The sequence below is a fragment of the Sciurus vulgaris genome (genome assembly GCF_902686455.1).
Source record: "Sciurus vulgaris genome assembly, chromosome: X".
NCBI lineage: Eukaryota > Metazoa > Chordata > Mammalia > Rodentia > Sciuridae > Sciurus > Sciurus vulgaris.
Genome location: NC_136471.1, coordinates 127,673,566 through 127,701,127, shown reverse-complemented (window position 1 = coordinate 127,701,127; position 27,562 = coordinate 127,673,566). Strand labels below are relative to the sequence as shown.

Sequence of the window (27,562 nt, the reverse complement as noted above, 5' to 3'; positions counted from 1 at the left end):
GCCTAGAGCATACTAAAAATTAGACCAATATATAAAAACTGACTACAAAACAACATGGTAAGGTTTCTGAGGCTATGGAAATGCCAAAAAGTTGATATTCAGATTGGGAGAGTCATGAAGAAATTCATTGCATATCATTGACTTTGATGTGTGAGATGAGTCAAACATGGAAACAAATATGTATATATGGATCCATCTACCAATTCCATTATTATAAGTCCAAGCATAGCAGTTTCTTCTTTTAAAATCATTGATGCAAAGAAATCTATTTTCAATTTGTCAGGACCTAACAAGTTTATGAACTTGCTATTCATTCTGCAAAGTAGTAGAGGATTCAATTAACAAGAGAAAGTCATCTTTAATTCTATTTTGTATTACTTCCTAAAATGAAAGAAAATGTCATTTGGGTTCATGAGAAATTCTCACATCTTTTTATTTCAAAACTAATTTCAAATGGCATTTAAATTTTTCTTCTTCTAAGGGTAAATGGATCTTTATTTATTATCTGCAGAAATCCCAAGATAGAATGAATCCCATGCTTTCCAGCAGTTCTCCATCTGATGACATTTTATTATAGCACAAATAGAAATACACATAGATTACATTTACAAATTATTCTCCATTTGAGAATTTTATTTAGTCTCTAAGATCTTTAAAATATGAAATGAACCTTTTTCATAACAAGCAAAGTGCCCCGAACCTCCCAAAACATAAACACACACTTTAAGGTCACTACAATTTCACAATGAACAAAAAATGCTTTGTGATGCTTGGTCGAACACACATTTTTAGTTTCATCTGACATTTCTTGTAGAACGACTCAAGAGCTTTACGGCAAAGCTGTTTCTGACTCTTCCTTCATGCCTGATTTTCTTATGTTTAGCCCCACAATTCACCATCTAATTATAAAGAATGATTAGTAGAAGACCTAGTATAATGGCAAATAATGGGTGCTCAATAAATATTTGTTGATATAATGAATGACTGAAGATTTATAACTCAGAAATACACATAATTCAACAAATTTTTGCTCATTTAACTCCTTGATGAATAAACCCAACAAAGAAGCGTTAGTTCCATAACACTGCCATATTTTCATCCAAAAAATGTTTAAATATTTCTTAAAATCCACACTGTTGAAATATGAGAATTTCCCATCTGAAAGTCATATGACTGAGAAATATTTTAATATAACATTAGCATTGGTTTGGGGAAGTAGAATAAAGTATAGTGCATTTAGCTATTACATAAAATGTGATCTGTGATGAATAATATCTTATTCATCCTGACATTTTACCTTCTTTTTGTAATTTAGTAGTTCTCAACTGAGGGTGATTTTCTCCCCCATGGGACATTCAACAATACCTAAATACATTTTTATCCCAGCAGGGACTGTGGGGAGCGGGGTGCTATTGATTCCTAGTGCACATCGAGACTAAGGATGTTGCTAAACATTCTATAATGTACAGGACATCTCCCCAAAACAAATAATGATCATGCTCCACATGCTAATTGTCCCAAGACTGAGAAGCCCTATTCTAAACAAAGAAGGTAGCAGTAGTAATCATCTCAAATTCATGGTAGCTATATGGGTTCTCCAAACATAAATAATGTTTATATATAATTTGATAAAAAGTGGTTGAGTCCTGCCAAGATATTCTGTAGAACTGGAAAACACCTAGAGTTTACAGATATAGGAGAAAATTAGATGAGATGGGCATTATTTCAATAAAGATTACCTTAAGAGGATGTTAGAATATTTAAATTTAAGTCTCAAGATTTCAGCATACTCTATATTAAAATGAGTTTGGTAATGAATCTTCCACATAAGCATATTTTGACTACCCAAGGAACTTGTAATAATAGTAGTTCTGAATATCAATGATTACCATTACTACAAATAATAGCAACTATAACTTATTAAACACACATTACATCCTTTCCATACATTACTACTAGTTCTCACAATTATTATCAAGGTAACCATCATTAATCCTATTCTAAAGAAGCATTAACAGGTTCAGAGTTTCTGCAATCTCTTTAAAGTCCACAAGTGGTAATAATCAGAGCTGGTATTATAGACAAGACAGGTTCTCTTAGGACAGTCTTGGCTTATGCTTGATGTTCCTGTGTAATTAATAGCACCCACTTTCTCTTTTAAAAGTAATCACCCTATATGAGATTATGTATCCTGTCCTATCACTTCTCTTTAAATCATGGAGAAATCCACAGTATGCTAAAATAGAAACTTGCTAGCATTTTCAAGGTCCCATGACATGAATCTAAGTCATGCTCCTTTCTGTCCATACAGTTATTTCCTTGTAGGAGCAAATGCCAACTGGTAACCATGAGTGGGAAGAACTCACAGAAGTTGTGATTTGGTTCTTGATATTTAAGCTACCTTAGATGTTAATTCATCATGTTGTCTGGCAATTTCCTAATAGATATCAACATGGCTGATCCAAGAAAGGGGATTTCTGGACTATAACCAGGCTGTGGGAGTCAGTAAATGTTTAGTTTGTTTACCTCTGAATGGCTTGCACTTTGTGCATATCTGGATATCAGCAAACTGAATGTAGTAGTACTAGCAAATCCAATTTGACCATGTGTTGGGCATAGGAATCAATGGTATATAATTCATTTGTGGTGAATTTTCAAGATCAAAATAATATAATAGGTTAGATTATGTGCCCATTTTTAATTATAATCATGACATTTAAAAAATTTTAAATTTGTCATTCTTGCAGATTGGATGCCATCCCCCAAGTGAATGCCATCATGAAAAGCCATTCCTTCCACTTGGAATCCTTCTATCTGCCAAGGCTCTCTTTTTCATGAGTACAAACACATTATGCAACACATAAAACTATTATAAGAAAAAGTGCTCACTCATGTTCAGATATCAAAGCTCTAACCCTTAATTCTACATCTTCTTGCTTCATCTGTGTGCTTTAATTTTCCCTTTATCTCTTGAGTTAATGGCAAGGATCTTTGTACTAGACAAAAATCTTATTCCAAAGGAAATTTAGTTTTGCATAAATGAAACACTGAAACACACGTATTTAATATTCCTTTTCCATCCAAGGGCCTTACACTAAAGCAATAGCGATACTGGAAGACATGTTAAATTATTTACGAGAAATAAAATGCAAAATGAAATTGCCACTCTTGTCTATTTTTGACAAGAGAGAAAAAAATAACACTTTCATCTTGGAACTCAAGGATTGTTCTTTTTCCTCAAGTAGTCTTTCACCTAAAAATGATGTTGGAAATTACCTGGGACAAATCTAATTATTAATGACTCATTGTATTAGGATTACACAGGATCCCCTGTTCTTTCCTGATGCTTATTTTTAAACAGAATCCATCATAAAGCTTTTGAAAAAATAATACCTATTGCAAAGTTAGGAAGGTTTGGTTAATATGCATATATTTATATTCCAAATGAATATATGTACATATACATTGCCAAGATTATATAGTCACTATGAATAACAGATAAGTAGAATATTTAAAAAGACAAACACATACATTGATAAAAGGGCTAACTCATCAAAAGAATAGAGTCTTTTTTTTTTTTTTTGGTACCAGGGATTGAACCTAGGGGTACTTAACCACTCAGTCACATCCCCCAGCCCCTTTTGTTTTTCATTTAGAGACAGAGTCTCACTAGGTTGCTTAGAGCCTTGCTAAGTTGCTGAGGTTGGCTTTGGATTTGTGATCCTGCTGCTCAGCCTCCTGAGCCCTGGGATTACAGGCATGTGCCACCACATGTAGCACAGATATAATTCTAAACATATGCAGCTTTGTATTTCAATATTAATCTCTATATCAATATTCTTAATCATGACATTGACCACTACAGAACTAATCCTATTTAACATTCTCTTTAAGCAACACCAATCCAATTTCTAATTATTATAACCTGATGAGGAAACCTAACTGAATGATTAAATGCAGGACTTTGCTTCTTACTCTATATACTGATTGGCTCATTACCTCTACTGTTACCATTAATTTATGTCTAAAACCTCACAGGCTCTTTAAGTATTTTAATTACCTACAACAGAACTCCAAAATACATGAAAAAGACATTGACAAATTTAATGGGAGAAATAAACACTTGTACAATAATAGTTGGGTGCTTCAGTACACCATTTTCAATACTGAATAGAACATAGTGAAAGATCAGTAATGAAACAGAGAACATGAACAATATAAACCAACTACATAGATAGAACGGTTTACCACCACCAGTAGATTATACTTTCTTCTCAAGTACACATAGAACATTTTCCAGGATAGACCATACATTTGGCCACTAAACAAATCTATAAATTTTAAAAGATTGATATCATAAATAGTATCTTTCCCAACCATAGTAGAAAAAGTTGTAAATGAGTAAGAAAGAAAACTCAAAAAAATTCACAAATATTAGGAAATAAACACACTCTTAAACAACCTATGGGTCAAAAAAGAAATCACAAGGGAAATTAGAGATAAATAAAAACCATACATATACCAAAACCAATGGGATACAGTGAAGGCAGTGTTCAGTGGGAAGTTTATAATGTAAATGCTTATATTAAAAAAGAAAAAAAAAGATCTCACATCAACAACCTACTTTTAGACTTCAAGGAACTAGAAAAAGAATAGCAAACTAAACCCAAAGCTTCCAGCAGAAAGAAATAATTAAGATTAGAGTGGAGAAGAATAAAGTAGAGATTAAAAGAGGAACTGGATAACAACAAAACCAAAATTTGGTTTTTTTTTCAAAGATAATAAAACTGATAAAAGATAATTAAAATAAGAATCAAAATGGAATTGTAACTGACCTTACATAAAGAAAATGGACTGTAAAAGATTATGAAAAATTTAGATAACCTGGGTGAAACAGAAAATACCTAGAAACACACTAATTACCTAACTGATTGGAGATGGGATATCAAGTCTCAACAAATATAGAATAACCAAGAGATTAAAGTAACAATCAAAAATCTTCTAACATACAAAATTTCAGGACCAGGTGGCTTGTCTGGTGAGTTCTACCAAACAGTTCTCATATTCCTCCACAAAGTAGAAAATGAAGGAAGACTTCCTAATTCATTTTATAAGACCAAATACCAAAGCCAGATAAAGACCCCTCAAAGAAAAGATCACTGAATAATACCTTATGATGACAGATGCAAAAAGCCTCATAAAATATTAGCAAGTCATATCGAACAGCACACCACAATCAATTGAGAAATATCAGGAATGACAAGATGGTTCAAAATAGGAAAATTAATCAAAGCACAGTAACTCATCATATTAATAGAATGAAGGAAAAACCCCACATGATCATCTCAGATTCAGAAGAAGCATTTGCAAAATCCAGTGTCCTTTCATGACAAAACCCTCAAAACACTCAGAAAAATAGGAACAGAAGGGAACTTCAACATGACAGAGGCCTTTTATGAAAACGGAGGTAACAACCTGACTCAACTACAAGCCGTCTACAAGAGGCATACTCAATGAGAAAGAATCAAAGCCTTCCCCTCTAAGAACAGGAATAAGACAAGAATACCTCCTTTCATTACTGCTATTCAATGTTATATTGGAAGTTTTATCCAGAGCAACTAGATAAGAAAAAGCAATATAAAACATCCAAATTTATGAGTTAAGTAAAAATATCTCTATTCATATTTGACATGATCAGGTATATCAAAAGCCCCAGAGAACTACTTGGGAAGCAGAGGCAGGAGAATTGCAAGGTCAAGGCCCACCTTAGCAAGTTAGCCAGAACCTGCCTCAAAATGAAAATAATAAGACTAGAAAAGGGCTTGGGATGTAGCTCAGTGGTATAGTGTCCCTGGGTTCAATCCCCAGTACTGAAGAGAAAAAGAAAAAGGAAATAAAAGAAAGAGCGTGAAAGAAGCCCAAAGAATCCAAAGCCACTAGAGCTAATAAATTAATTCAGCAAATTTGCAGCACATAAGGTTGCCACACAAAAATGTTCTATTTCTATAAGTTGCAATAAAAATTCTGAAAAGGAAATATTTAAAATTCCACTTAAAATAGTACCTGAAACAAAACAATACCTAGGAATAAATCGGATCAAGGAGGTGAAATATCTGTATACTAACTACAAAACATCACTGAAAAATTAATGAAGACCTAAAAATATGGCAAGATGTCTCATGTTCATGGGTAGGAAGACAATATTGTTAAGGTGCCAATACTAGCCAAAGTGATATATAGATTCAACATAGCCCCTTTCTAGTGAGTTATGGTCAGATTGTTCTATCTCATCAGAGCAAAAAGGAACAATGGGAGCTAGAGAAAAATGGAAGGAGAAAGGGGAGAAGGGAGAGAGGAGACAAGAAAGTAAAGAAGGAAAGAGAGGATGGTGATATGATTAGATGTCTACATCATTCTCTTTTCCAGATTCTCATTCAACTTATCTTGAAATATCATCACTTTGCTAACAGAGCAATTACATGAGGTTAACTAGCATAAACTCCTTTTTTCTACATTTACAGAACATATTTATTCACTGGTGATTACATCTAAGAATATCTTGTCAATCAGAACACCTGAACAGATTATTAGGCTAAAACTCAGATGTTATGTCAGCACATATCAATGTAACTCTTAAAAGAGAAATCCCCACATAATTCTTTCATTCAACTCAAAGAACTTGCAGGTGAAGTCCCATATTTAGGTAGATTCTATTTTTAGAATAATTCTATTGGCTTCAGAAATTTTACAAACTCTGTGACCTAGGGAAAATTAGCTTATCAACTTTATGCCTTAGTATTTTTTTTGTCTATAGAATGCAGGTCATGATAACATCTAATTATTGAGGAATGAAGTAAAGCACTCACTAGCACACAGTGAGTTTTTAATGTGTCAGTTCTTAATATATGTATGTGCTTAATGTTTAATTAAAAAATAGCTTGCTGAAAAAAATAGCTTACTCTCTTTCTTTCCAAGGTTTTATACAAATGTGCAAATGAACCTTGAAATAAAATGCTCAAGGTTGAAGAGGACAGATGTAAAGAATCAAGAAGAAATGTATAAGCCAATGTAAAATAACAGGAGGTATTGTAAATACTCAGGAGGGAGAGAGCAAATTGCATCATGAAGGCAGTGTAGCCAAGTGGGCAAAGTTTAGGTTTTTGGAACCAGAATGACAAGATGTTGAGTCTCAGCTTTCCTAATTCCTGCAGTTTAAACTTTAGGCAAGTAACTTAACCCCTATGACCAGTTTCCTCATCTGTAAATATTTACTAGAGCAGTAAAAATTCCTCCTTTGTGACAAACTATATAATTTTTACTCTACTTAGCACAGTGTGTCAATATGTGGTAGCTTAAAATATTTCAAGTTCCAGCAATATACTTACACTGACATTTATGAGCAAGGATAATAACAAATAAATGATGGCATGACTCAGCCTTGTAAATTCTTCTAATAAGTTTGGGTAGACAAGACAAGTAGATAATGTACAATACAAGAAAACTGAGGTTTAAATTTTAAAGTTCTTCCTGTTAAAATGTGATATCAAGTTAACCAAAGTGAGCCAGACTCCAAAAGAGAAGTAGAATGTTTTTTCTCATATATGGAAGATAGTAGGGAAGATAGAGAGGGGTGAGGGATACCAGGAAAATAGAAGAGAGATCAATAAGGTAGAAGAAGAGGAACAGAGAGAGTAAGGAGGAGAGAGTAAGGGGAGGCACTGAGAGGTGAAGTTGAACAAATTATATTATATGCATGTACCACTATGCCACAATGAAACCCACTATTATGTATAATTAATATGTACCAATAAAACATGATGATATTCCAAAGTGAATTGGAAAAGAATGCTAGAATGACAATTCTTTTTTTTCCTGATTCTTCTCCATCATTTATGTTCTATCTTGCATGCATGAATTTGTGAAAAATTTCCAGCCTGAATTGGATGATCTAAAAGATCTCTTTGTGGAGGGAGAGAGAAAAGCAAACACACAGTTTCTCATGACTTGCCCCTACCTTGCCTAATTTATTTTTTACTGACAGAAAAATATATTTGTCATAGAATATATTATATGGCCAAGAAAGAGAAAGACTCATTTTTGTCTTGTGTAATCAAGAAACAAGAACAAAATCAAGCAGAGTAGGAAGTGACCATGGAGAACTCATATTGGCAGATGCTAAACTAAAAGACATGGAGTATTTCAGAACTGTCAACTGAAAATTATTTTGATAATGTGGTGCCTGTGGTTCTATGCCTGCAAACATTTTTTTTAACAAAAATACACGTTTTTATTAAAAGGAGACAAATTAGGTATGTTATGATGAAAAAAACTTCCATAACTTTTACAAATACTCCTTGCTCCTTTTTTTTTTTTAACCAAAAGATCTTGCCTGGGGACTTGTATAATTGTTTTACCCCAAGTTTTCTTTCCTCATTTCAAGAACCCCAAATGGACTTATAGAGTTTTAAAATGCAGCAACAACTTGTGTTTTTATCACCAGTCTTTGAGGGAGGCCTCAAGTCAAACTCCTCTTCATTCAGATCCTACCAGTTGATTAAGTAAAGAACCAACTAGGGTGTTGCTTGCATTGAGCTGCTGAGATTTCATTGCAGGAAGAGAGACAAATTTCCACAGGGGAAAGCAGTGAGTGAATAGATGTTCATGACAGTATTTTCTTATCTCAGAAAGCATTAAGAAGAAACTCCATGAAGGAAATAAATGATTCCCCAGCAAAGTATGAAGTAGGGAATCATCAGTGATTTGCCTTTTGACAAAAGTCTAGGGGAAAAGAAAGCTGGGTGAGCGTAGTCCCAGGGTCTCTGGAGATATAAGTGAACTCATTTTGTTCAAAGCTCATCTGTGATGTGATAATCCTTGCTTTATACCACATTTACTCAAACAGCAGTATGGACACTAAATGACATTTCTATTTGCATTTGTCTTAAGTTAAATTTCTTTGGTTTTTGTATTTCTGTACATCATTTTTCATTGGGGCTTAGACCGTATAAAGAAGGAAAGGGGTAAATTCAGAGGTGTCAAGAGACTCAATGTAACATTTCAATTTAAAGGGTGCCATGTAAAAGGAAGTGGATGATCCTGACTCACCCATAATCCAAAATGAAGCTTCATTTTGCCTTCATGACCAGGCTCTTTCATCTCCATGGGGCATCCCCTGTTGAGGCCCACAATGTTGATGTTCCTAAGGTCAAAGAAAAACACCAAACCAAAAGGCTATGGCAATATCAACTTATACTAATGAATTCAGTTAAATAGTCAGCTTATATTTTCCAAATTCAAAACTCTTCAGGGTAAGTTACCATTGCTTAACCATCATTAGTCAAAATACTAGTAGGAATGTTATCATTTTTTACCTGTAGGCAATTTTTTTTCAATCTCATCATCATTTCAGTTTTATTTACATTTCTAGCCATTTGCACAGATGTTGATGGAGATGTATTTTTGCTTCAATGTCTCTTGCAATATTCTTATTGCATTCTGCAGGTCCTCCAGTAAACGTTACTTGCAATATTTTTATCAACAGTTTTGGATCAGTCACAGAAACTACCATGGTAAGTGCTATAATGCCACCAGCAAGAGAAAAACGTGACTCAATTATGCCATGAACACAACCTGTCAAATTTTCTATTGTTCAACTTGCAGGGCCTCCTGTAAATGTTACCTGCAACATATTTATCAACAGCTTTGGGTCAATAGCAGAAACTACAATGGTGAGTGGGACTGAGCATTGAAGCCATCGTGTGAAGGAATGGGATATGAGATCAAAGGGCTCTGTTGCATATTTGTGTGACATTTACTGAGTGCCAATTTCCAACTTGCTCAGCTTTGAAAAGCAATCATTTATACTCCTTCATTTTGGAAAGTCATATGTCAAGTGGTCATTATTTAAAATTCAGTGATATATCCATCATACCAGAGAAATTTTGGAAATATTTGATGTCTAGTTAGCAATAAGTGTGGTGTATAGTCAAGAGTATTTAAATATTTGTATCTCTAATGTTTCATAAGTATAAATTTCAAAGTTTGAGAGATGTTTGTTATCACCACTCTTTTACATCTAATGGAAGCTTTAACATAGCTAAGCCTCCCTTATATCCTTAAGATACAAGCCATGAGGCTGAGTTTACAAACACACACTCACCCATGCATATACAATTGTTTTGGCAATGTAAAGTAGTATTAAGTTTATAGTAATTGTATCATATGTATGGATTTTCAATGAAATCTAAACATAAAACTAATGAAAAGCTCATCATAGGGCATGTGCAAACATCTTTAATATATTTGAAAAAGATTTCAAATACTATAAAATCCACCAATATGCCTTAAGAATAAATATCATAGTCATATTGCCTATTGGATCCTTAGCTTTATCAACCACCCAGCACTAGATTGTAGTATGGAGATTGCATCTTGAGTGAAATATTTTCTTGATATTTAGACAATTTGTTTTAAATCCTTAAACAAGTGGTTGGTTCTAATTTTCATGGCTATATAAATTATGTACTCATATTATTGGATGAAACCCAAATAAAATATAGTTGAACTTGACCAAGAATTGTGGTGGGTGATGTTTTAGAAATACTCAAGTAGTAAATTAATGAACATAATGACATTGAGAAGTGAAAAGTATGATTCTCCTGTTTGTATAAGTTTTCTCTTTTAGGTTACTAGGATAATGTTAAATAACTTACTGTACTTAAATAAATTACTGTACTTGTGGTATCCTTGATGCCAGAAAGAATTAATTGGCCTTTAGCCACTCCCTTTCACTGGCAAAATTAAACATAATGCATCTCCACTACCTATTTTAATACCCTGAAGCAATATTGTTCAGAAACAATATTTCTGGGACTTTGACAGGATGTATAGTACATTAAAATTTTACCTAAACAAGACAGTTTGATAGGGTTATTAACTGACTCACAAGAAATGCTAAACATAGAAACAATAATCCAACTCTGGTCTTGGCATTCAGTTTCTGTCTCTCCCTTCTTATTTTTATTCTTGCAAGAGAGGGGCAAAGCTTCGAGTAGCCTAAATCACTGTCACCAACTTTACACGATGGCATTCAATGACGATATTTGCACGGCCTAATGCTGATTGCATTAATTAAGACTCCTAAGTTGCTTTGATTAAATCTCCTCATTGCATCTTACTCTCAATCAAAAATGTAAATGTGCACCTTTTTGATGTTCATTAATGCAAGAATAAGCTAAACATTTAAAGAGATGAAAATGGAAGCCATTGATACACTATTTTCCTGTATCCTTAAGATTTAGTGAAGGTGTTCATAAATGGGCTGCATAGGTGCTTCCTGGACACTTAATAGGTGTCCTCTGTCATATTGCCTACCAAAACACTTGGAAACTGTTGCTCAAGGATAACATCAACAGCCTGTTTATTCTTCTGTGTAAAACAAATGAATTGCATGTTTAGAAAAGTAATATGTATTGTGCTTCTTTTATTTTACTTCTTAGCTTTTGAAGTAGTGACAAGCTTCATTTGGCTTTGAAAATATATTTTATTTTCTTCAATTATTGCTTTGGTGTTAAAACTACAAAAAATGTTTTTGTTTTTTTTTTAATTCTATCATGCTTATGGCAAAGAAGAAATTCTCATACCACCTATAGTAGAGATTGGGAAACTTTTTCTATAAAAGGCCAGACAGTAAATACTTAAGACTCTGAGAGCCAGATAGTCTGTGTCATAACTACTCAATTCTGTCCTTTTGGTGTGAAAACAGCCATAAACAAAAAAGAACCAATAAAAAACTTAAGGAAAACAAATAGTAAGCAAATGTACATGTCTATGCTCCATTAAACTTTATTTATAAAAAGAGTCTGGGGCTAAATTTGCCAACCTCAAATTTAAGGCATCAATATTTAAGTAGGCATTATTTCAGATGCACACAAGAATGTGACAATTGCTGTACTAGAGATGGGTCTTGTTTTCCAAGATAGGTAAAACCCTCCCTGGGAAGCCATCTGATGCACCCTATCTTAATCAGGTCTGGCTACTGTAACAAAGTATCATAGATTGAGTTACTTACAAACAACAGAAATTAATTTCTCAATTTTGGAGGTTGGAAGTCTGAGATCAGGGTGCCACTATAGTTAGGTTCTGGGGAGGGATTGCTTAAGTTTAAAGACAGCTGATTTCTCCTTATATCCTTTTATTTTGGAAAGAACATTTTCTGGGGTCCCTCTTAACATGGCATTAGTTCCAATCATGAGGGCTGTACCTTCATGAAAAAATTACCTCTCAAAGTTTCTACCTCCTAATACCATCACATTGGAGTTTAGGATTTCAACAATGAATTTTGAGAGGACATACATATTTAGTCCATTGCACCCTCATAGTGTGTCACCACAGCCCAATCTTCCTTTATAAACCTTCTAAGATTCTACCATCCATGAATTTACTGATGTTTAACAAAATTTGACTCATAAAATGTAGTCAAAAAATAAAACAGAACCAGATTCTTTCCTGAACCACTTTTTTTCATATTTTATATTTTTAATGAAATTGATATTGCTTAGTGTGATTTTTGTAATTAAAATTTGGGGAATAATTATAAATTCATAGGCAATGGTAAGATATTATACAGAGAAATTCTGTAACACTTTACCTAGTTATCCCTAAATGATAACATCTTGCAAAGTCACAGTATAATATCACAATGAAAACACTAACATGGATACAGTCAAGACAATTTCCACCATTATGTGCTATGTCATATTGGAGCAAAATTCTATTAAATGAAATAACATGTTTTACCAATAAGTACATCCAGTGGAATATCCAGAATAGGAAAATCCATACAGTCAGTCAACTTGTGGTTGCCAAGGGCTGGGCAGGGAGAGGGAATAATAAGTGGTTACTTAATAGGTGAAGAATATTCTTCTAGGGTGATGAAAATGCTTTGAAAATAGAAATGCTCGTACAATATTGTGAATGTGCTAAATGCCATTGAACTGTGCATTCTGAAATACTTAATGTTATGTGAATTTTGGTCCAATTAGAAAAGAAAAATATAACAACTATGAAGCTAATTCAATAAGTTAATAAAATTAAACTACTTGTAATCTTCATACCCAGAGATGACTACTATTACCCAGAGGTCACATATTGTATGATTTTCTGAACCAATTTTAGGCAGAGTCAGAAACTTCAGCTTTTATGTAGTGATAAAGTCATTGATTGGTCTGATTTTGGGGGTACAATAGTTTTGCTTTCTTTACATTTTCTGTAATGATTTCTTCCAAGAATGCTTCAGAATTTTAAGTTTCTAAACATGTTGAATTTCCTTTCTTCCTTCACACCTCATTTTCACCCCATGACCCAGAGAGTAATATTGAAGAATTTAGTTTGAGGTGCTTGTTTCTAAAAAAGAGGCAATAATTAATCTGTTTCAAGAACTCATTGTAGTTTTTCTTTTAATGGTATATAATCTGTCCCTTTTATGGTTAATGAAATCCCACTGATTTATTGTTGATACTGCCTGCCCAAAAAGTATTGGCTGGCTTACACTACCAATAAAATTCTCACTTCTTTGCTGCATAAGTGTTGGAGATGTGTAATCACAAGACAAACACATTTATATTACTCTAAGGAATATTTTTATGGATCATCACAATGATATACAAATGATATATAATGTAAATACAAATACATATCTTTGTTAAGAGATACAGAAATGTGTTGGTGGTCATTGTTAATTGACCTTATATTAAGATTATTCAGTGGAACAAATTTTGTAAGGTCCCAAAGACTTAGCAGATTAATAAGGGATATATAATGAGACAGGTTATATTCTCTTTTTGGAGTGTCAGTTTACCATTTTGTTTTCTTTCTGACCCTCTGTTCTTTAGTTGCTGATGGCAAGTGAATTTACAGGATAGGGAATATATCTGCAATCCCCTATTTCCTGATGTAAAGGCATAGTTTGAGAATATCGGTGATGCCATTAAATGTTGAGTGTTTACTACCATCTTTATGCAGCTCTTCCCAAGTTATATCATCAAAAGCAGAGATGAAATGCTCTCTTCTCAGCTTTCAAATGATTTCTTGGAGGGATGTGGATGGGCAGTGAGTGATTTCGATCTATGGGTATGGGAACACTACCTATGCCACAGCAGCAGATCCTCTCTACTTATTTACCAGATGGATGGGATAGCTGAAAAAGTGTCCCCTCAGAGAACATTTCCAGAGAGAGCCAAAAATGTACAAATGTGTCTCCTCAGAGAACATCTGGAGAATATAATTCTGGCTCCCCTGACCTCTGTCCCTAAGGGTAAATTCCCATTCTCTGCTGGTGACTGCTGCAGGGTGAAGAGTTACTTTACCTCTGCTATGAAATCACATTCCTGAGGAATATGTTATATTATAACCATGGAAACAACACTAAGGGTTTCCTTTCATTCTACAGCTACATAAGCAAGCCATAAGAAGATACTAACTGATCAGGAAAAGCAGATAGGTATATTTCTTTTTCTGACTTCTTAAGGAAGAATCAAAGAACTACCACAAACCTGTCATTTTGTTAATTCAGTATATGAGATGTCCTTGGTCTCCAAATTAGCAGTGCAATATTAAATCTCAAATTCATCAAAAAGCAACATCCCCCCATAATTTTAAATTCAAGTTCTCATATTAAAGCTAGTAGTGCCTTAAGATTATGAAAGCTTTACTGCAGTGTAGGCAGGGATAAAACTAAAGTGCCACATAAGCACAGTAGGGGATCAAAAAAGAATACCCTTGCCAGGCATGGTGGTGCATGCCTGTAATCCCAGGGGCTTGGGAGGATGAAGCAGGAGGATCGCAAGTTCAAAGTCAGCCTCCGCAACTTAGTGAGGTCCTCAGAAACTTAGCAAGACCCTGTCTCAATAAAAAATTAAAAAGGGCTGGGATGTGGCTCAGTGGTTAAGTGCCCTTGGGTTCAATCCCTGGTAAAAAAAAAAAATCCTTGTCTTTGATACCTTTATAACATAATTAGATAGAATAATGCATATCTAAATAATAATAAAAGGTTAATGGTAAGGATGATAAGGTTTAATAGGAGTATATGTGAAATAGTATGACAATCTCTGTGAGAATACTAAACTAAATATAACAGTATCAAAATAATTCAATTTAAGGAAATAATCTTTAAGGAGTGGGCATAGCATTAGAAGGCAACAGAAAGAAAAACTTGAGAAATTTTAAATTTGACACTCAATAATAATATGGAATGTACGTACTCACATTACCTGTGTTAAGAATAAAGATTATGTGACTTACACATAGCTTTTGAATAAATGAAAAAAGAATACAATTTGAATGTTCCCATTACCAAATCTAATACGCAGATCGTCAATCATAGGGAAACAAATTTTAGTACAAAGAAACATGTTATTTATTTGAAGTAGAATCTGTCCCTGGAGAGAGAAGGCAGTGCAAAAGAAAGTTCTGTCTGCATTTAAACATGTTTCTCAATATTTACTTCCACTTTAATATTTTGTTAAACCTTACAGCAAAAAATAAAGACAAAGACTACTGAAGAGTATAACTATTCTCCTTTGGTTTGGAATATCACAAGGAATTAACCTAATCATAAATAAACAGAAGTGATGCATTGATAAATTTCACATGTCAAATTTTCTTCCTATATTGAAAATGACAGTGAATTGGAAGAATTACATAGGCAGAGGTCCAGAAAATCTTTTATTTGGTTATCTACTTCTGTATCTTTAGGTGTCTGTATACTTTTAAAGATATTTATGGATTGCTATTTATTTTAGAATAATGTATATCATCACAAACAAAATTATAGACAAATTTTAATTACCTACACTGAAAGGAATGAATACTTAAACACTTTGACAAGTGGCAATTCATATAATTACTGTAATCGTGGCATAGAATATATTTTCTCCTCTAAATCTTATACTTATCTTTGCTTACAAATAATGTATTAATTTATTTTGAATTAACCTTTAGACATTTAATGATTGTACTGTGATATAATAGACTCATTACTCATTTTAAAGTTCTCATATTGGGAGGAACTATTTCATCACTTTCTATATATAAAATTCAAAACAAAAATTAAGAAACAATGAAGAACATTCATGGAGAAGACTTTTTAAAAAGATGTATATTAGCTATGAAAATCTTAATCGAGATATTTTCTTAAAGGTCACTGTTTTCAGGATGCATGTCACTAATATAATAATTTCTAGGAGAATAAACTAAACTTAGGAGAATTACAAGGAGGTTCTCTTGATGATTTTACTGCCCAGTGCTCTGCCTTCTATCTAGCTTCTCACAGAATCTTCCATTCTAGGACTACTTCCTGGATGGGAGGTGGGGTTTTCTGGCCTGCCAATAGTTTAAGATACTTAATATACTCACCTCTGTTAAGTTCAGCTCCCATCACTTACCATATTTAGAGTTCCTCAAGAATTGGCTAAGGGAGGGGATATTTTTTCTCTATTTTCTGTTGAAACAAACACACAGACTCCTCTTAAACAATTTTGCTTGTTATTATTCTAGGGAAACAAAAGGGATTGGGTGTCAAATACTGGAGAAGCTGCATTTCCCTCTTCAGGAAACCTTAAGAAAATCTCACAGCTGATGTATCTAATGTATACTTTCATATAAATTAGGTTTTTATATTTTAATAGCCCCTTCTTTTATTTTCATTAATCACATGTTTTTTCTCACTACTCACACAAAACCACAAAGTTTCCAGTCACTCCTATTCCCAAGGAGTCACTGACTTGATATTAATCTCATTCCAGTCACAACTCCCTGGTGTCTTGGGACAATTCTAGAAATCTGTGATGAGAATTTTGAGTTTCTCCTATTCCCATGGCCCATTCAGTGGGGGAGTTAGTGAGCAATCAGGTTGGGATGGAAACCTAGCTAGGCCCACAACAGCACCTGCTTGGATTTCAGAATTTATTGTGAAACCTAAATAATCTCAAATAAAGAGTAGCTACTAAAATTTTCCAAGTCTGAATGTCCTCATGTTATACAATGGAGAACCTTAAGGTTATTTTCTTTTAATAACAGCCTTTCAAAATGATCCATATTTTTCATCACCGATTTTCAGGTTATTAACTATTTGATTATTTGCCTTTTTAGGCCCATGTTGTGCACCATTCCCAAGAACTGCCACTTCTAAAATGCTTTATGAGCTGATCAAGAGACTGTATTTGAAAAAAAAAAGTCACTGGAATTTGGGTAGTGTAATAAATAGATAGAAAGAACTGGATTGAAGCTCTTTTCCATATACACTGATCTTTAAAACTTATTCTCCTTTTGGTCCTGAGGGAATTAATCAAAACTGGCTACTCCTAGGTGGTTTCCATGATACTTGACATAGTGACCAACCACCCCTTGGGAATGGTTTGGGACTGAGGGAGTGCTCTGGGCATGAGATTTTCAGGGCCCAAACTAGGAAGTTCTCAGGCAAACCCTTATTAATCATTAAAGTAAGATAAACAATGACCAAAAATCCACACACCAAATATGTGGAGATGGAGCTTGTGATGGTAAATTACCTTAAATAACAACAAGTGGCAAGAATGGACAACTATTAGCTCTGAAATCATAGTCCTGCTTGACTAGTGAATACTGATAAAGGCCCAATCAGGGTCGGATTATCAAATGAAGCAATGCTTTCCATGAACCTAAAGAACTTTGAATAGAATTTCCCAGGAGAGCAGTCAATCTTCCAAGCTAATTCATTAGGGAAGGAAGTTCCCAGATGAAGTGAGAATGCCAGGGGTATACCTCAGACTCCCACAAGGCAGAACACCTTTGTCAAGAAGGTATTCAAATTGAGAAAACAAAAAAGATCTCTGGATGAAGCATCGAGTTGGCTACTATAGATATATACATTCAGAGAAAATGACAAAATATTTAAGAATTTTGAAAGTAAGTAGCTGTGATAGAATTATTTTGTCATCATGAAGCAATTTAATGTGTATATTGATGGGCTTTTAAAATATTAGGCCATCATCCCACAGTTTTGCAAGTTTTCCCCTCCAAAATCACAGAATGGCTTTTCTTCTGCCCAGAACATCAAGCAGAAAGAGAGTAGATATAGTCTCATTTCTGATTTGGAAAAATGAATTAGTTTTATTTAACAATGTGCCATCACAGACTTATATACTTGTTACACTTTTCTATAGCAAAATCGACTTGAGTTAGTATTATTTCACACCAGAAATAATAATTTAAGCATAACAATTCAACCAAGCCAACCTACTCCATTTGTGTTGTGGTTTGAATGCATCTTATTTCTTCTTCCCCTCTGGCTCCAGTCCTAATAGAACTGAGTGGTTTATTTTGACCAAGGTATATTCAGCCTGGTTTACTCAGCAACTAACACTCTATCAAATCAAAGAGATGATTGAAAGGGAAATTTAAATAGATGTCTTCCTGTCTTATGCCAGGACGGAAAATAAGTAGCTCTTGTGCATGGCATTTCTGTAGGACTACCGAGTGAATATTTTTCTGAGACAACAGTGGAATGATTCACGACTGGCATACAGTGAGTACCCAGATGACTCCCTGGATTTGGACCCATCTATGCTAGACTCCATTTGGAAACCAGATTTGTTCTTTGCCAATGAGAAGGGTGCCAATTTCCATGATGTCACCACTGACAACAAATTGCTACGGATTTCAAAAAATGGCAAAGTACTCTACAGTATCAGGTAAGCCTCCATTAGTCGCACATGTTCACTTTTCTACTTCTTTTCTGGCCTAGAGCTGCCTGGTTCTTCAGGGTAGGATGTATATGACTTCAAATTTGTGGTCTCTTGTTTATCATTTGAATATTAAAGTTGGTGGAGAGCACAAGACATTTCTATAATTTCACAAGTGTGATTCTCCACAACACAAATGTATTTTGTAGTTCTGTGGGTGGGTGATGGTATTGTGTAAATACCTGAACAAGTGTATTTTGATGACCTTGATAAAGGAATTACAGTCAGGGAAGGTGGCACATGCCTATAATCCCAGCGACTCAGGAGGTTGTGGCAAAGGATTGCAAGTTTGAGGCCATTTTCAGCAACTTAGTAAGACCCTCGTCAATTTAGTGAGACCCTGTCTCAAAATTTAAAAGGAAGTAAAAAGAAGAATGGGGGTGCAGCTCAACATTAAAGTGTCCCTGGGTTCAATCACCAGTACAAATAAATAAATACTCCTTCAGTTTAATTGCCATTGAGCATAATGTATGAATTTTCGTTTCAATAATTCTGTCATTTAACCACACACAAAAAACCTCAATGGCTCAACATGGTTAACAGTATGCTTTGGTCTGGGTAAGTGGAGGCTTTATTTCAATATCTTCTCTACTTTAAACTAAACATATGACCTTGATTTCCTAACTTTTCTTAGGCTTGGACTTGGGACAGAAGATTCTTGAGATTCATTTTTTAATTGTACATTCAAATATGATCTTCTCCAGAATCTTTATCGCCCCAGGCTCAAAATAATATCTTCCTTTCCTTTTCTGAATTCTAATAGCAGTATCTCTGCTCTTATTTCTTCTTACCTTATATTTTGGTTATTGCTTCATATTAAATAAGTATAGCATAAGAACATGGAATTTTGGAATCAGACAAATCCAGACTCAAATCCAAGCCTTGGCACTTACTAAGCTATATGACTTATAATGCTTAGTTACCTTAACCATAAAATGGGACACAGAACATTTATCTCTGAGTATTCTTGTGAGAATGAAAGACACCATAGATAGCAAATATTTTCTTTAAAGGGACAGATCATGAGTATTTGAAATTATGTAGTCTAAATTACCTCTGTCACAACAACTCACCTCTGGCATTTAGTTCAAAAGCAGTCATAGACAATATACAAACAATTGGGCATGGTTTGTTTCAGTAAACCTTTATTTACAAAAACAGGTGGTGAACTGGATTTGGTCCTTTGGCTGACAACTTAGTAGTCTGACAACTCCTAATATATATTTAAAATCTACTTGTCATAATATCTGACACAGAGTACATGTCCCATAAATAATATGATGGCTATCTGTATTTAAAATGAATATTGTTTTTAAACAATAAGCTCTTTGAGATACTTGGATTTTGCCTTTTTTGTGATATTTTCCAAAGGGCTAAAACAACATACTACATATGAGAGATATTTAGTACATTAAAAACTATTGGCATTTAAAGGTTCTGTATAGAATACCCCTTTCTCTCCAATTTCATTGCCAATCCCCCCACAAAAAAAGTGAATAGGTAGGATTCATGCAAATAATTTTAACAAGTTGACAGACTTAGCACCATCACAGCCTCACTCAACAACTCTATATGTAATTTGGTTCTCTATTGCATATTTCATTCTTATACTTAATACTTTGACAGCTTGCTAGTAGCCAATATCCCCAGTGTCTTGTGGAGTGAAAGGGGCTGCTTACTTATAGAATGTAGCAAGGTCAACTGCTTGTACAAAGAACAAGGAAACTTTGCCCAATTTCCACTTAATTTTCAAGGAAAGAATATTCTGCATGGTGATGCATTTGTTTGGTGTAAGATACAGTATTGGGCATGACCTAAGTTGATGTGACCTGATGAAATAGGACATATGTAGAGCATGGTGCTGGGAAGGAGAGTTATAAAAAGCAGCACAGGGTATCAGCTGCTTCAGCTAATCCTCTGGGCCTTGGGTGGTATTTGCTTTAGTAAATGTCTGGTGTTGTGTGCTGTTGAAATAAAACCAGGTTATTGTTGTTTTCCTTCTATACTATGAAGGTATTTCTATTCTAGAACTGTGAAAGATATAATGCTTTCCAGACTTAGATCTAGAGGCAATTCTTGTTATCTCTGATTCTCAAGTATAGTAAAGTTCAGGCTCTAAAATGTCCTAATATTTGCTTGGATTGGTTGAGGTTTGTCCTATGGCAGACCAGTTTAGACTTTTCATTCGTTGTGGGTATAAACTGAAATCTGAGGAAAAATCCTTGCTGAAGGAGAACAGGAGATGTCACTTTAAAGAAATAAAAATACTTGGCTATTTGAACTGTAGGAATCTAATTATTTGCCCAGAAAATTTTTAATGAGTCAGAATCTATGCTGGGCCTAGAGATCCAGAACTAAGTAAGATGGGGGTCCTTTCCCAGGAAGGACTCCAACCTAACAAGGCAGGTGGATATGTGATAAATTAAGTAATAGGAATGAATAGGGAACCAGGAAAAGAAAAATGGTTCTAACTTCATAAGTGAACGGTGTGATCCAAATATTGCTAGAAATTTGGGGTCAGTGCTAACACTTGTATTTGAATCATTGAACTCAATTTAACTAGAGGCCAAGAAGTATATATGCCCAGTGGAACTTTCAAAGGTTGAAACTCAAGTTTAAGACCAAATGGGCTGCGTATGCTTGATATCTTCAAGGTGCTAAAAAGACCTTGCTGAAGTTGCATTAGGAAGGAATTTCCCTGCACACTCAGGTTTACAATGCAAATACCCTGAGAGAGGGAACACTTTGGCCTAAATTCATACTAAGCTGTAAAGAGCTGATATGAGGTTTATTGCCAATAGTGTGATGTCTATGAAGAATAGTGAGGACAACATATTTTGAAGAAAGTTTTCCTTATATAACACAAAAATCAGTTACTTTTTTCTCCATCTGTTATCATGGCAAACCAACGGCCACCATTTTCAGAAGGATGAATGGATTACCTCAATGTTTTTGCTTTCAAAAATTTTTGCACCGTCAGCATTAGTAGGTATATTTGGTCACCAAAACTATGCTGCTGACTTAATTTTATGGTATGTTCTACCTTGACACCAAGATATTCATCTGGTAAAATTCAGTTTGTTGTACCATTTGGAACCCCTACTCTGAACCTTATTGGCCTTGAATGCTATTCTGATTACTTCCAATATTATCATAGACATGGGCTTTAAAGTCAAGCTTGAGAATCTGGCCCCAATACTAGCTATATGATTTAGAGAAATATGACATCTTCTGAATCCTCAGCTTAGAAAGACATGATTTGGTTATGAGAATTAGAGTAATACATGATATATGCATACTCAAAAGGTGCACTGTTACACACTAGGGCTCTTGGCATTTTCTTGAAATTTAATGATCATGCTTTCTGTTTCAGACTCTAAGACAAAAAGTAAACTTACCAAGATAGTTCCCCATAATATCAAAATGTAAAGGATGAGATGGACCCACACTTTGAGTGTAAACCTACAAAGTAGGAGGAGTTCTTAATCTGATGCTAGTTGAAAACTCCTTGGGTCCTGGAACCTCCCTAAAACTGTACACATATATTTTGCATTTAAGGGGAAAAGTCCTCTATCATTACTAAAGTGACTATTCCCTCCATCTGTTAATGGCTTTGCTTCTAGATTTGCTGTATGCCTCCAGAATGGTTACACCTGAGATGAAGTTGTCAAGGATATAGTGTTTGCTTTCAGTGCCTTATTTGACTTACCAGATTCCCAGGGGCCTTATGCTACTCTCCAATTGCAGGGAGTTACCCAACCCATAAATAATGAAATTGATCCTCTACAAAAGCACCCCATATCAACAAGGCATTTGCTTAATTCTTTATCAACCTTTATCTGACCCAAAACATTTCTTTATGGCATTGGAGGTGATTTGCTTGTTGATTCAGTTCATGATTCCAAATGATGATGATTCAGTCTTCTACCCTCCCAGAGTGCCTGAGTTGTAATACAAAACCCATGGGGATGACATACCTTCTTCCTCTGATGAAAGATTTATAGGTACCACTGAGAGTAATTGGAGTGTAGATTTCCAGACAGACACCCAACCATGCTCCCCGAACAATTCTAAGACTAACTCTATCCACACACATAAAAGCCAACTTTTCCCACGTGGCCTCCAATTCTTGACTCATCCTACTGTCTGATGCAAGAATTTCAAAAGGTTCTAGTTTTAGTTATAGAATCATTTTTATGCCATAAGAAAAAAGAACATTTTTATTTAGATGTCAGAGCTGAAAATAAAATACACAGTGAAGTAAAGCCTGCCTAAATGTTGCCAATGGTGATGTTTTGATTATCTTACTCCCAATTTTGGTGAGACACAGAAGCCTGTATTTTCTGCTGTAAGTCAGCTATGAAAAGCTGTGATTTCTTATCTCTGAATATTTGGACCATGTTTATCTTTATATCTTATAATCCAGGAAAAATTACATTCTCATTTTCTAACTCTGTGTTCCAATCCTCATTAGTTTTTATAACTCGACTTAATGCAGTAATTAATGACTGTAACATAAGCGCCCACATCAGAATTAAGCAGCAAGTCTTCAGGGAAGTGCTGGGAAATGCCATGGAAACCACAATGATTCCATTCTTCTTAGAGAGGAGTAAGGTTGGGAGGGTGGGAGGAGCTGGCATGCACATATGCTGGTGGATTCAGTAGGAGCTGAGCTACGTGGTGCAGAGTGGGTAATATTAGAGGGGGGCCCTCAAAAACAGTGCAGCTGAGGGTAAAAGTACTAAAGTCTAGAAAGTGAGTTGTGTACCTGACAGATTCTCATAATGGGCTGGAAAGTTCAGTTGAGCTCATAAATATAAATATACCATGGGGTATAATATTGTTTTAAACCTAACAGTAAGAATCTTATCCTTGTTTGAAGGAAAAGAGGGAAATCATTCAATGAAATACATGGAAACTGGCACAACTAGTAGTCTTTCACTATTTCCCTGACCGGACTAGCAATAGCAACATTTTGGTCCTTTTGGGAGTTATTTTCCATTGAATTAGCATGCATTGGAGTTTGCTCTTCAGATGATGGTGCAGAGACAGAATACCAAGATGGTAGCTCATGGCAATGTGAGCTCTTATCATTTACTGTATCCTTCAGGATCACAGAATAGCCTCTCCAGCCCCATCGATCATCATTCTGTCTCTGTCTCAGTTTCCACTACAAAACTGGCTGAACCAGGAGAACAGAGTCTAGAGTTCCTTCTAGCTCCATCATAAGTCTATAACCTAACATGACCTCCCCTTCCCAAACCACAAAACACTTTCCTGATGAGTAAATAACAATGGTTCTTCATGTCCCTTAGAGCTGGGGACCAGCAAGAGGAGATTCTGAACTTCAAGATGCCCATCTCAAAATACTTTTAGATCTTGGAACCCTTCTTATCCAAACTCATTATCTAACTCCTGAACATAGGAACTGGACTACCTGAATAAGAGGTAGCTTTAAAGCATTCAACATATAGGTTACATAATAACCAATAGTCCTGAGCTCCTTAATGAAAAATTTCAAAATCATAAACTAGATTCTTTTGTACCCTCTGGTTCAATTATCAGTAGAATTCATGAGATGTTATTCTATTTTATATTTTGGCACTGGGGATTAAACCCAGGGGTATTGAAACTCTGAGTCATATCCCCAGCCCTTTTCTGTATTTTATTTAGAGACAGGGTCTCACTGAGTTGCATAGGGCCTCAGTAAGTTGCTGAGGCTGGCTTTGAACTCATGATCCTCCTGCCTCAGCCTCCTAAGCCTCTGGGATTACAGGCATATGCCACCATGCCCAGTTGAGATATTATTTTAAATGTTAATGAATTATAGGTTTATATACTTTTTTTAGACAATTATACGGAGATGGTTGACTGATTCAATAATTGAGTGGATATGTAGTCTAAGGAAATCATGTGACCTATTTGAGCCAGCAGAGGTGAAGGGCTAGTCTGCTATTACTTATTTGAGCCAGCAGAGGTGAAGGGCTAGTCTGCTATTACTTATTTGAGCCAGCAGAGGTGAAGGGCTAGTTTGCTATTACTTATTTCCTTTGCTAAGACAAAGGAAAAATCAGAGATCCTGGTAAGATTGCTTAACTTATGTTGACATGGGCTTCTTCCTGGTCCACACTTCTGCTTTTGAAAGACTCCCTGGGTGGCATCAATCCCAAAATAAACATGCATAATATTACTGTGGCTCTTATGAGACCCATGAATTACTTTACTGTCTTCTCATACCATATACTCCAAAGGAAAGGCAATTCATTTTAAAATGAGAAAAATTTGTCCATCTGCAAAGCTCAGCAGTCTCACCAAAAACTTTCTCCTTGCTTGTGGCATTTAAAATTAATCTATATTGTAGAGGGCACAACATTGATTATTTGGCAGTTATTGAAAGGCAGATAATTAAGTGCACATATAATCATGTGACGTTCCACATGTGATACTTTCAGAGCAAAGTCATCACACAGCTGATCAATTAGTTCTTTCCAAGGACAATGAAATAAAGGTTTTATTTGATGTATTATTTTAGTAGGGATATATTTCAAAATCTGAGTGAACAGATAAAAGAAAGCAAAACATGAAATAGGGGATTAAAGACAGAATGCTCTTGAGGTGAGGCAGATGTCAGTGCTAAGGGTCAGGAGGATTTGGATTCAAATCCATTACTAAGCAAGGAAAGTCATATAACCTTTTCTTGGAGCTACAGTTCTTTTTCCAGTTCTGGATTTATACAAAATGTTCAATGAATGTCTTAGTCATCTCTGAGTTGGCTATAGGAAAAGGGAGAGAAAGTGGGGAGACAGTTCATCCCATTCTCCCTAACCTATATACATGCATTCCTTTAAACAGCAACTGTACCATCCACATTCCACTCATCTTTCACTTAGTACAAATCATATGGATACTCTTGCCCTGACTTTCCTCCTTTCAGGAGGCAAATAACTCATAATAGAGGAGATAGTTGCATCTCATTTCAGATACTGTATGTATAAGATGTATCTCCCATTTTGGTTGCTTGTTAAGAATAAAATGAGGAGTTATACTTGCTTTAAAAATGTTATCTAATTGAGAATGAACCATCCTACCATCTAACCAGAACTCTGTTCTCTCCAACCTTTGCCACCATAAATACTGGCCAGCAACTCTCTTTCAGTTACTACAGTAGAATGCAGAAAATAGTATCCAAGTAACACACACAATTTTGTTCTCAGTTTTTAACAGGTACAAAGTTACTTTGGTTTTCTCAAATCCATATTTGCACTTCCCAAGAATGCCGGCACCTCTTCTCTTTTTCCTTTTTCCAAAAGTAAGATAATTCTAAACAAAATGTTTTAAAAAAAACTGCTATACCATACTTTTTATTCACTTCAGTGGAACTGCTAAATAGCTATGACATTAGACAGAGTGACAAAAGTCAAGTCAGTTCTCATTATTTTAATATGCAGGTTAATAAAATGTTATCTTCACAAATGTTTGGGTATATAAATAAATACTAGATTTGAAATGACTTTGAAATTTAAAATGGGAGCAGTATTAATTATTTAACTGAGGTAATTTGAACTTTTTTTGGTGGTATTCAATTTAGTCCTCTCCCATTCAACACCTTTGCAATGTTTTTATTCAGGAAATATCAAAGCATTTGGAAAAGTTTTAGCTGCAGATTTATCAGTTGCTCTCCAAGTTGAATCCAATCCATATTTGGACTTAATTAACATGGGCCAACCATATGTGTGCACATTTTCTGAAGGGACCACACACAGATGGGAGCAGATATTATATTTTTGTCCTTCCCAGCTAGTATTGCTCAATGCATATGGGTATTTTCTATGATGCATTTACAATGTTTGGTAAACATGGATCTTCCTAGTCAGCCACTGGTATTTTAGTGGGGGAGAGTAGAACAGCTGATGAGCCAGGCAGCGTTGCCATTCATCTCCTCATATCCAAGGTCAACAGGGAAAAACAGCACAAGTGCTTATTTGGAATTAACAAAGAGGAAACAATCAAAACATACAGCTTAGGATCAACTTGGTGCTTAGGTCCAGCCTTAGACAATATTAAAAAATAGTGTATATCTGGTGCCCATCCACACTATTCTGAGCTCTGTTTTCTATCCAGTTTCATCCTTTTGATACTTTTCAGAATTAAAGTCTATCGTTGAAGATATGGGTAGGGAATCAGGGAGTCAATCAACTGAGTTACACAAAGGAAGAAATGACTAATGGTATTTAAAACATTATTCTCTTCCTAATTTTGCATCTTCATAGTCATGGGGAGCCTTTAGCCAAAAGTTAATTTGTTACTTATCTGTAATAGCTAACAAGTTGGGAAGATTTGAGCAAGGACATATTGAGATTTGTTTGGCACTGGTAACAATTTACATACCATGTATTTTTCAAACTTTGCTTATGCCAAAAGCCTTATCAGGTACAGCCATATGTGTGCCTGTCCATGAACCAGAAGACTAGCTCAGGGATGGAGTAGACAGGATAATCTCTGTGATTTACATGATGAGTGAGTTCAAAGCAGTCATCTCATTACAGAGCTCTCACAATGAATTTTAAAATTTAATATTTTTATTCCCAGGCCAAACTTGTACCAAGTATTTTTGTTCTCTGTGGATCAAGATCCTTGTGTAGGTATCTTGGTTTTGATTTAGGAGCATCAGATGATTATTTCAAGGCATGGTTCTCTGATAGACCCAAAGGGCCCTCTTAGGATCTGGGTCTAGAAGAATACGTTATCTGTTCTACCCAATCAGTGTGACCACTTATGTAAGA

The 27,562-nt window shown here is 34.9% G+C and overlaps 1 protein-coding gene across 4 annotated transcripts in view; it reads left to right on the top strand.

The window, feature by feature from the left end:
* The window catches only part of GLRA2 (glycine receptor alpha 2), a 204,369-nt gene that overhangs the window by 41,371 nt on the left and 135,436 nt on the right, over positions 1-27,562 (top strand). For 3 of the 4 annotated variants that reach the window (XM_079123212.1, XM_079123215.1, XM_079123214.1), the window contains 2 exons: positions 9,661-9,728; positions 18,505-18,728. In XM_079123212.1, coding sequence (XP_078979338.1) covers positions 9,661-9,728; positions 18,505-18,728 — 292 coding nt within the window. Of the gene's footprint in view, positions 1-9,501; positions 9,570-9,660; positions 9,729-18,504; positions 18,729-27,562 lie in introns of all 4 variants that reach the window. The other variant, XM_079123213.1, reaches the window with a different exon arrangement.